The sequence below is a fragment of the Chaetomium globosum genome, genomic scaffold, assembly GCF_000143365.1.
Source record: "Chaetomium globosum CBS 148.51 scaffold_3 genomic scaffold, whole genome shotgun sequence".
In the NCBI taxonomy this organism is placed as follows: domain Eukaryota; kingdom Fungi; phylum Ascomycota; class Sordariomycetes; order Sordariales; family Chaetomiaceae; genus Chaetomium; species Chaetomium globosum.
Window position 1 is genome coordinate 969,116 of NT_165978.1, and position 10,253 is coordinate 979,368.

The 10,253-nt window shown below is 54.5% G+C and overlaps 5 protein-coding genes across 5 annotated transcripts in view; 3 read left to right on the forward strand and 2 right to left on the reverse strand.

Annotated features, from left to right (window-relative positions):
* Positions 1-1,304: 1,304 nt before the first annotated feature.
* CHGG_05598 (uncharacterized protein) lies at positions 1,305-2,049 on the forward strand (the record flags this gene model as incomplete). Its single annotated transcript, XM_001221692.1, has 2 exons — positions 1,305-1,745; positions 1,822-2,049. The coding sequence occupies 2 exons, from the start codon at positions 1,305-1,307 to the stop codon at positions 2,047-2,049; spliced, it is 669 nt and encodes a 222-aa protein (XP_001221693.1).
* A 1,407-nt stretch (positions 2,050-3,456) lies between these two features.
* On the reverse strand, positions 3,457-4,343 carry CHGG_05599 (uncharacterized protein; the record flags this gene model as incomplete). Its single annotated transcript, XM_001221693.1, has 3 exons — positions 3,457-3,854; positions 3,919-4,032; positions 4,088-4,343. The coding sequence occupies 3 exons, from the start codon at positions 4,341-4,343 to the stop codon at positions 3,457-3,459; spliced, it is 768 nt and encodes a 255-aa protein (XP_001221694.1).
* Positions 4,344-5,495: 1,152 nt separating this feature from the next.
* On the forward strand, positions 5,496-6,856 carry CHGG_05600 (uncharacterized protein; the record flags this gene model as incomplete). Its single annotated transcript, XM_001221694.1, has 3 exons — positions 5,496-5,709; positions 5,766-5,887; positions 6,104-6,856. The coding sequence occupies 3 exons, from the start codon at positions 5,496-5,498 to the stop codon at positions 6,854-6,856; spliced, it is 1,089 nt and encodes a 362-aa protein (XP_001221695.1).
* Positions 6,857-8,771: 1,915 nt separating this feature from the next.
* On the forward strand, positions 8,772-9,287 carry CHGG_05601 (uncharacterized protein; the record flags this gene model as incomplete). The annotated part of the gene is made up of 3 exons (XM_001221695.1): positions 8,772-8,782; positions 8,851-8,920; positions 9,099-9,287. 3 exons carry the CDS (start codon positions 8,772-8,774, stop codon positions 9,285-9,287), a joined length of 270 nt encoding a protein of 89 aa, XP_001221696.1.
* Positions 9,288-9,984: 697 nt separating this feature from the next.
* The window catches only part of CHGG_05602 (uncharacterized protein), a gene marked incomplete at both ends in the record, with an annotated part of 6,494 nt that continues 6,225 nt past the window's right edge, over positions 9,985-10,253 (reverse strand). Inside the window, one exon of the mRNA XM_001221696.1 lies at positions 9,985-10,032. Within this exon, the coding sequence (XP_001221697.1) occupies positions 9,985-10,032 (48 nt within the window). The remainder of the gene's footprint in view (positions 10,033-10,253) is intronic.

Below are 10,253 nucleotides of genomic sequence, written 5' to 3' on the forward strand. Positions count from 1 at the left end.
AACCCGAGAAGGTGTAGGCGGTGGAAAGTTGGCCAATGAAAGGATGGCAGTCCGCATAATAACCATTTTTCTACCTATAGGATGATCGCCCAAGTGCACGGTCATATGGGCATCGCCGGTGTACCATCCAACTACAGGTCTTTCTCACCTCAGCCGCAAGGATAAAATTAGGCTTTTGATCCAACGCTCTCTTGTTTAATCCAACCCATGCCCATTAGGTTCCAGGGAATATATCCGTCACTTCTCCCAACCCTTGGTTTTTGCAAATTATTTTGTTCTAAAAGACAACACCATTCTCAAAGAAGACACAGGGGCTGGGGCGGAAAGGGTTTGAAATTGTTTTTCCCTGCTTGGTGAGAACCGGAGTATTATTCAGGTACTGGAACAGGTTGGGGACCGGAAACACCGGACTAAACTCGAGTGATTTCTTCAAGTTCATCAAAGTTAATCATTCCCCAGCTCAGTGGATTGAATAACACTGTGTTGATAAAGATAGATCTTGTCGCTGTCCACTTATTGCCCACTACCTCGGCCAGCTCAAATTCAACAACGAAACGACACATTTTGGTGCAGATCTTGCATTGAATGAGGAGGTTTGTTTTTAGAGCGGGTCTGGGGCTGTGAAGGAGCCTGAAGGACCCCTGTCTCAAGACGCAACAGGGTTGGAGGAGGAGCGGGCAGTCAGAAAGGGTCGAGTTAGCCCGTCTTACACTGTCAACTTCTATTTCGGGCCGCCCCCAGAGGCAGCTTGGAATGGTTACATCCTCGCGCTCGAGAACGCACCAATTCCGCGCTGTCAACACACAGATGCCGCCCTGGAGCATTGCAACCTAACCTTCTCGATCACCGAGCGGCCAAAGGTCTAGGCCTTCAGCCCCTGGAGCAGGGCGATGGCCAAAATAAGCGGCCGAATGCAGCCGTCTCTACTTTTAGGACTTGGCGGCGAGGTGCTCCTCCCAAGTGGGAAGGCCCAATGAATCTTGCCTCGATTTTTTACCTCGGCGATCGTCAAGCTTCGGTGGGGCCGAGATCTCCATCGCATGGAGACATCATGGGACCTGGATGGGGGAGATTGTGAGGTTGCAGGCGGACAGCACGGAGAGTAAGCCACTCGCGGTATGGAGTTATAGAAAGCCGTTTGCTTCTGTTGGTGATCGCACGGCCACGAGTATAAAGACATCAGGATCGATCTCCGAAGTCTAGACTCTCTTGCTATCATCACCATCCCTCACCTTCACCATCACCTTCACCAACTACCCACGACCAAGACTTGCGCCAGACAATCTTGTTCTCTAGACGCCATCATGCAGCTCACCAGCCTGGTCCTGACCCTGGCCGCGGCCATCTCGACGGTCGCTGCCTACCCTATCACGGGCAACGACGTCAACTGCCGCAGCGGCCCCGACACCAGCTACAAGTCGGTCAAGACGTACAAGAAGGGCGCCGACGTCAAGCTCACCTGCCAGACCTACGGCGAGAGCATCAACGGCAACGCCATCTGGGACAAGACCAGCGACGGCTGCTACGTGTCCGACTACTACGTCAAGACGGGCTCCAACAGCATGGTCACCAAGGAATGCCCGATCGCGGGCGGCGGCGGCGGCTCGCAGTACAACGGCCCCATCAACCGCACCGAGATCATCTCGCGCGGCCGGTACTGGGTCTCGCGAAAGGTGCCGTACTCGATGAGCAAGACGTACCCGGACCAGCAGGGACGCAAGTACCGCACCGACTGCTCGGGCTTCGTGTCCATGGCCCTGCACGCCAACGCCCCCGGCTACAACACCGTCAGCCTGCCGGCCATCGCCAAGGCCCATCAAGTGGGCTGACCTCAAGCCCGGTGACTTCGTCGGCACCCTGGGCGAGGGCACCGCCGGTGCCGCCGGCCACGTCACGCTCTTCCTCTCGTGGGCAGACAGCGCCCACAAGGCCTACAACACGCTCGAGTGCCGCGGCACCTACGGCTGCGTCCAGTACAAGCGCAACGTCGGCTGGAAGAGCGGCGGCTTCACGGCCAAGCCGTACCGGTACACCCGGGTTATCAACTAAAGGGAAGGGATGGCGCGATTCTGTATATATCTTGTCGATCTTGTGTATAGGACGAGCTGTTGGGTCCCTTGGGGGGTGGGGCGTGCTAGGATTGAAGCGTTGATTTGTGAAGGACTTTTGTGTATATAGATATGTAATGGCTGCTTGTTAAAATATGGGTGGATAAATTTGAATTACTGCTTTAGGTGCAACACTAGTCCTCAACCAACATATTTTGACATTGGGAAACAATCCCCGATCCAGGCTCTCTTCAAGGGCTTTTACCGTCTACCTTCACATTTTGACACCGACTTTACCACGCGCCACCCTTTCCACTCTACCATCATCATCACTCACTCCCATCTGCAACCCCGCTCCCCTTTTCCAACGCCCTCCTTTCCCTCAACACCTCAAACCCCTTCAAAATCACCTCCCTCCTCCTATTCCCCTCCCCATCCCACCGCATCTCCACATCCCCACACCACCCCCTTTTCACATCCTCCTCGGTCGCCCACACAAAAGCACAATGCTCCTCCGGATCCAACCTCACCACCGGCAACCCCCCCTGAACCTCCGAGTCAACCTCCACCTCCACCAAAAAACAAAACAACCTCCACCACGGCCTCACCCCCCCAATTTTCTTCCCCTCCCCCCCATCACCAGCCCCCCACATCCGACTTCACTACACGCACACGCAACAAAACTCGGCTCCGCAATATCCAAACCCCTCCACCAACCGCACCACCCGCGCCGCCAACCAAGCCCGTCTCCTTCGGGCCAGCTCGGCGCGCCACCGCCTGCCAGGATGGTCTTCGGAGGGCTCGGCAGCCGCCCGCCGGGGTGCTCCCAAGGTGAGGGGGTTCCCAGTCGTTGGGGGGCGCGTTTGGAGGAGGGAGGGTGCGTTCTTCTTTTTGGGTTTGGTTTTTCTTTTTTTGAGGAGGGGGAGAGGGTGGTGGTGGTGGTGGTGCTGCTGTTGGTTGACAGACGGGAAGGATGAGGGTAGCGAGACGACGGCCGAGACGATTAGTTGGTGGAGGGGGTTGGCGGCCAGCCAGTCTCGGACGGGGATGTTGAAGGCTTCGAGGGAGGGGTCGTGCTCGAGGGCGGGGAGGTGGTCTTTAGAGGGCTGGGGCGGGGACATTGTGGTCGTGTTGGTTGTTCGTTGTTGGTTGCCAGGGGTAAAAGGGGTTGTGTTGAGGTTTGGACTGAGATGGGCTTCCCGTGGTGATATACTTTGCTCGTCGAGGTGGTCAGGGAGGACGATTCTGCCCTGTGGTACGCCCCCCCACTCACCTTTGACTCACTGCCCGATCGCCCAATTACCTACCGTCCGCTTATTCCCGGAAAAAGGACGAGACGCATGTCATCCCCCAGGAGTGGCCTTGAATAGGTACCATTTCTAAATATTTCCTAGAATAAATATACACATCAGAGGATGGACGTCTCCGGAAGCAGAGCAGTCCGCCATTTCATGGCCGAGTTCGCGTTGGCCCAATCCAGCAGGGCGTCGTAATCGACGCACTCGTGCTCCGAGCCCTCGCCTGGCCCGGCGTCCGTCTTGCCCTCCAGGGTGGTGTCGGCCGAGCACATGATGCCCTGGCGGATGTAGTTGAAGCAGTGGCTCGTGTGGTGGGCCACCTCTTCGGTCAGGTTGGCGCCGGCGAACCCCTGCTGGTAGTGCTCGGCGAGGTAGGAGAGACAGTGCAGCTGGTGGAACACGGTCATCATGTACCCCGGCCCGTCGTGGTGCCGGTCCAGCGCGACCGTGTACGGCTCCGGGAGGTCGTAGCGGCTGGCGTCGTCGACAACCACATAGCCTCGGCTTTCTATCTTGCTCATTAGCTGCTGTCTTCCACAGGCAAGGCAGTGTCCACAGTGGGCGCTACGTACCCGAGCTCAACCCGAGCCAGTTGTGGAGCGTGTGGAGGGTGAGTGTCTCGTTGAACCACATATCACCGCGAAGGTATTTGGGGTTGTCTTGGAAGGTGTAGATCTTTCGTGGGACTAGACGACGGCGATTAGCAGCTGCCACAGAGACGCCCAATGATGGCCGACCTACAGCTCGGTACTGGTGTACGCCGTAGGGTCTCGCGTGAGACGACCAGTGGTTTGGCGACCAGCAGATAAACTATTGTGCCCGCCATAGTGATTTCCAAGAATAACCTCAAGTACCATACCACGCCGCGCTTCCGAGGGTTGTTGGCGTCGCATTTCAGGCATACCGTCGAGAAGCCGGTCGCGACATCTTCGTTCGACCCGGATTTGGGCAGGAAGGTCTGCTCCTCCTCGTCCGACTCCCGTTTTCTTGAAGCCATCCTTGTGCAGTGGGAGAGGAAAACCCCCCTCAGCCCCTCTCTCCGCCCCGGCCGTGCAGTTGAGCGACCAGATGAACCCTCCGGCCGTCTGCTGCAGTGCGGCTCCCAGGTCGTAATGAGCCCGAGCAAGTCTCCCCTCAGCTGAAAAAGGGGTAGTCGCCGATGTTGGCCGTCAGTCGCCGGTCTGCTGGGCTGAGATGGTATTCGAAGGGTAGCTCAGCCGAAAAGCCTCCGGCGAGGAAAGGGGAGGTTGATGGCTTTCCAGCTTCTTGAAACGCCACCGGATCCGTATTTAGCCGGTTACACTCGAATTCAAGATCTGGGGGAGGTTACATCGCTTCGGCAAGACACTGCCGCCCGCGAATCGGGCTAGTGTGCCTCGGATGCATTGTTTCGGCGGGAGCAGGCTAATTGGAGGCTCACCGGGTTCAACGGAGATCGGAACCAGGCGGGCCATGATGACTTTTTTGAGACATGTTTGTTGGCCCGGATGGGTCGTTGGTTCGTTCCACACTTTGGTTACTCGCACCAATCTCATTGTGTTCTGCTCTCAGGGGCTAGGGTCATTCTATTAGGGCCACCATCCCAGGTACCTGGTAATATAGGTACATAGCTATACGCAGCCTTGACGCTCTATCTAGCTTAACTACCAGCTACCCGGTTCTCCGTGACTAGAAACATTGAACGTAAGGTGCCAGGCTCTTGATAACACTATTCGTCTAGCCACCAGGTTTTACGCTACTACGAGGGGCTATCATTCCAAACTGCCCAACGACGGCAGAGAAGATGACTGGCCTGCCGAATCGAGAGACCAGAGCGGATTCCCCGAGACCCCCGAGTTCCACTGCCAATGAACCAAGCAGGAAGCTGTCAGGCTCGTCTTCCGCCCCTAGATGAGCCATAGTTAGTGGTAGGCTGCGTCGGTAGAGAGGCACCTGCTGGCTAAAGAAAGCCGGGCTCTCAAGTTAAGAGCGATCGCGACAGTCGCTTTTATTCAGCGAAGAGGCAGGCAACCTTTTATCGACGGCACCGAAGGCGTCGAATTGAGCCACCCAAACCACAACGGTACTAAGTTACCAACGTATCTTTGATTTTTTTTCTCTTTGGCTATATACTCTAGAGTGCAGTACATTATCGGGCCATATCGCCAAAATGCCGCATCGCCAACGTAACGGACTTAGGTGGGCGGACATGGGCGGCTGCTCTTTTGAGCTGGAACCCCAATGGGCAGGGCAGCCCCAGCTCGACGACATTACTCAAGTCTGTCGAAGAGCTCTGGATCTCTCCGCCGAAGATGGCTGCTCCGTCACTTTTCATGCCGATGCACCTTCAGCAAAGACTATCTGGGCGAGTGCCCGCGTGGCAAGTTTTTGCTCCGCGTGTCGCTGTCCGTTGACCCCAAACACAAAACACGGGGTGAAGTCACGACCTTGGGCTGGATCCGCCGCATGACCCATGTTCCCGTCCCCAAGGTTATCGCCTTCGACGACAGCCAGGACAATGATATCGGATATGAGTGGATCCTCATGGAGCTGATGCCCGGTGTCCATGCTTCCAAGCGATGGGATTAGATGTCCATGGCCCAAAAGAACTGGGTTGTCGAGCAGGTCGCCGAGTTTCAGAGCCAACTTCTCCGTCACAGCCTAGAGGACGCTAAATTTCAAACCATCGGCACACTTTCTCCCAGTAACTCGGAGTCCGAACACAGCCCTTCCAATGACCCGAAGCCTAGCCGGATCGTAGCTCCCTTGTTCTTTTAGGGAGAGCATTTCGACTACGATATTGCCCGTGGCCCTTTCCGAACCAGTCATGATTGGCTGAGCGCGTGCCTGGAGATCATCCGTCAAGAGCAAGTGGAGGCGCTCGAGGAAGAAGAGGACGAGGAAGACCAAGAAGACCAAGAAGACCAAGAAGACGGGAAAGACGAGAATGACGAGGGAGGCGAAGAAAACGAAGAAGATGAAGTCCGAGAGGACGCCAAATATCGCCTGCAAGTCGCCAACAAGTTGACGAAGCTGCTCCCCAAGCTTTTCCCCCTTTTCCAGAATCCAGCTGAACCAACTGTGCTTTGGCACGACAACCTTTCCATGTCAAACATCCTCGTTGACGACGACGGCAAAATCACGGCGCTGATTGATTGGGAGTGTGTCTCGTGCAAACCCCTTTGGGTGGCTACTGAGATGCCCGAGTTTCTGCTCGGGCATGTGCAGGAAGAGGAACCAAATAAAGATTATCCGGACGAAGACGACGCGAAGAAGACGAAACTAGACCGGATTGAATTGTTTGAGTTCCAACAAACGCAGCTGCGCAAAGTCTATGTTGGCAAGATGAAGCAACTTTGGCCGCAGTGGGAGACGGAGGTTGCGCCCGCGGCCTTGAAGTTGGATTTCTTGGGCGCTGTGGACCGCTGTGCCGGCGGCTGGTATCTGGTCGAGATAGAACAATGGATTGACGCTGTGGAGGGCGGTGCATTTCCTCGATTGACGGACTTTTTTGAGGACATGGAGAGCTGATGGGGCCTTGGCGATGATAGGTATGGATGTAACTACGAATATTCGTATAGTTTATTTACCTACAGTGGGGATCCAAAAGTATCCGGCCACCCCGCTTTTTCCCAGCCACCTACATTATATCTTGGAGGCTTTAACAGCAAATATCTCAACATCACCAAATCATGACGCATAACCAATAGATGTTGTTAAGAGCCCTGTTTAAAAACTTTAATATTTTGTATACCACCCCCTCGCTTTTTTGACAGCGGCTAGCCGGCGTGGCATTCCCTCGATCAGCTTGTCGATGAACGACTGTGGGATAGCCTCCCACGCCGTATGCAAGCACTCTTTGAACTTTGCTATATCTACGCAGTGTCACGGGCACAGCCCGTTCCTTGTAGGGACAGGGTTGCACGGCTGAACCCCGAGGTGGGCTGTACGTAGCTCTGCGCTGGTCTGTGCGCAGCCACAGGGTTTTCCCTGAGTGCGCCTCGCCTCCCACATTCGGTTCCTCGTGCAACCACGCAATATACCAGCTTGCCTCTACCACGGTGATCCTGACCGTGATACGCAGTTCTGCTTCAGGGACCATAGCTCTGGGAATAACGTTCGCAGGTTTTTCTTCAGAGCTGCCCAAACGTGCTCAATCGGATTCAGATCCGGACTGTGTGCAGGCCATTCGATCCACGAAATCCCCCGCGTCTGGAGCCACTCCTCCGTTGCCTTACAGACGTGAATCTTTGCGTTATCTTGTTGGAAATGCCGGGTATCGTTGTAATGAGGCAGGAGACCTTCTTGGAGCGTCTTCTGGTAAGATCTCGCAGTGTATCCTCGCCTCGGGGCATCTTCGTCGCGCTCCATCACGATGAGGTCACTTCTCCTCCCCTTTCCAGACCATTTCCCCAAAGCATGATCGAGATGTTCGCTTTCACATGGTTCTGGAGGTTGACGAAACGCTTATCGAACTTCTCGGACGGAAATCGGAACACCCAGCAAGTCGAATTTAAAGTGTTATTCTGACAGGAACACTAGTCTGAGAACATCGTCTGAAACGATTAGCGGGGTAAGAAATAGGAGGTAAGTTCAACACCACTAACCTGAAGGAACTCGTCGATATTCTCAAGCCAATCGCATGCAAAATCCTACCTATCCTTTGCCACTTCTTTGGTCAAAGGAATCCTCTTCATAGCTCTCCATTTGCGGATGTGGTGTGACCGGAGGCAGCGGCGGATGGTAGAATAGGAGACAACCTTGCCAGTTGCGTTAACAAGCGCTTTTTTTCGCAATGGTTCGGTTTTTTTTGACAAGTAAAACGATATACCGTTTCTCCCTTCGAGTTAGAACCGGCGGCCGGCCCTTGCCGGGGTCGCGAATCAAACGTTCGGTGAGTTTTCCAGTGCTCAACACAGCGGGCGACGGTATCGCGGGATACGCGAAAGAGGCGAGAAACGGCGCGTTCGCTCTGCCCGGGCCGCAACAAGTGTGCAAATGGCTGCACGTGCGCCTGGAGAAAGCTCCTGTAATCTCCCGCGTCCGGCAGTCAATTCAGCAGCAAAATCGGCCAAATTGAGCTTCATCTTGTTGAATTGTCGTGGTTCAAAGCTAAGGGTAGGAAACCGCGAGACGCGTTTCGCGTTTATTGAAAGCGGGGTGGCCGGATACTTTTGGATCCCCACTGTACCAATGTAGAAATCCAGCGAGTGCCAAGCGAGCCAAGTTGGTTGTTGCTCAGCCAAGCCTTGTGTAGTGCACGGACCATCCATCCACTACTGAGCAAGCCAAGCCAAAGGAATTTTGTTATCGCGATAACTAACTGTGAGCGACTGGGACTTGGAACCATCATCGTCAAAGCCGAACAGCCATCACGAATTCCTCTGCCGAAACCACACATCGCCCACCTAACAACCCGCTCACACCTTTCTACTTAACCAACATTATGGACACAGGGTAGGCGCCGCTCACCCCAAACCTCACGACAGTCATTGCCAATGCTAACATGTCATGTCAAACGCCAGCCTCTCAGCATCCGAGCAGCGCGAGCTGGAACAGCGCCTGCAGAAGCGCCAAGTCAAGGAGTTTATGAACGTACGTCCTCCCTCTCTCTCCCTTCCACCTCATCGTCACCCCTTCCATCCCCCTCCCTGCCCCCTTCCCCCACCGTTCCCCCTCCCTCCACCCACCGTTCCCCCTCCCTCCAGACCCCAACTCCAACCCCAACCCCAAACCCGAACCCAACTAACCCGTCACCACCCAAACAAAACAGGTCTTTGGCAGCCTAGTCGACAACTGCTTCAGCGCCTGCGTCGACGACTTCACCTCCAAGGCCCTCTCGGGCCGCGAGTCGGGCTGCATCAGCCGCTGCGTCACCAAGTCCATGACCACCCAGACCCGCCTAGGCGAGCGCTTCGCCGAGCTCAATGCCGCTATGACGCCCGATATGCAGCAGCGGTAGATTCTGGCTGGGTCTCTAGAAGGGAAGGCGGTAGGAATGGGGTTGCGTGGGGGGGAAAGGGGGGAAGACAGTGAGAAAAAGGGGGGAGACACCCGTTCTCTCTCTCTCTCTCTTTTTCTACCTCTCCACTCACTCAACGACTATGCTCCATGTGCATAGATATCCTTGGGATACGAGGACTGGGGCTGGAATGTACATTATCGTCGGGATACATGACAGGGGCAAGTCGAGCAGGCTGGGAAGGATAGGGATGGATAGACCGGGTTTGGCGAGGAGCTATCAGTGTAACACTATGGGGTTTGTGGGTTTTGTCGACCATAGCTCTGGCGTGACTTTTTTGTTAGTAGGCTCGCACAACGACCGACATGCATGAACACACACAACACACACACACACATATCTAATCAAGACTCAACTCACACCTCGCCAGGCAGGTGACAAGACGCCCAAGACTGTCAAGCCATAAACTCATTTTACTCGCCAATAACCAGACAAGAAAGAAACCGACTACTACAACTACTGCTGCTCCCAACCTCCACACGACCAATACCCCCTCCACTCTCACCACCCCATCAAATCACCGACCCACCAAACCCACACATATCCATCGCCCCCTTCATTCATACCCCCCCTACTCAGACAAAAAAATCCATCACCCCCCTCCAACACCCCCACCGCCTTCTCCTCCAACCGATTCTCACACCCACTCCCGTTCCCAGCCCCAGCCCCAACCACCAAAAAAACACTGCAGGGGAAAAAAGAAAAAGACAACAAAACGGCAAAAGAGGAAACAAAGGCAAAAAAAACAAAAAGAAAAAAAGAAAACTGAAAAGAAATGACTAAAAAAGAACAAAACAGGAAAAAGCAAAACAAACAAAAAGAAAAAAAAAAAGAAAAAAAAAAGATGAAAAAAATAAGAGAAAGAAAAAAAAAAAAAAAAAAAAGGAGAGAGAGAAGAAAAAAAAA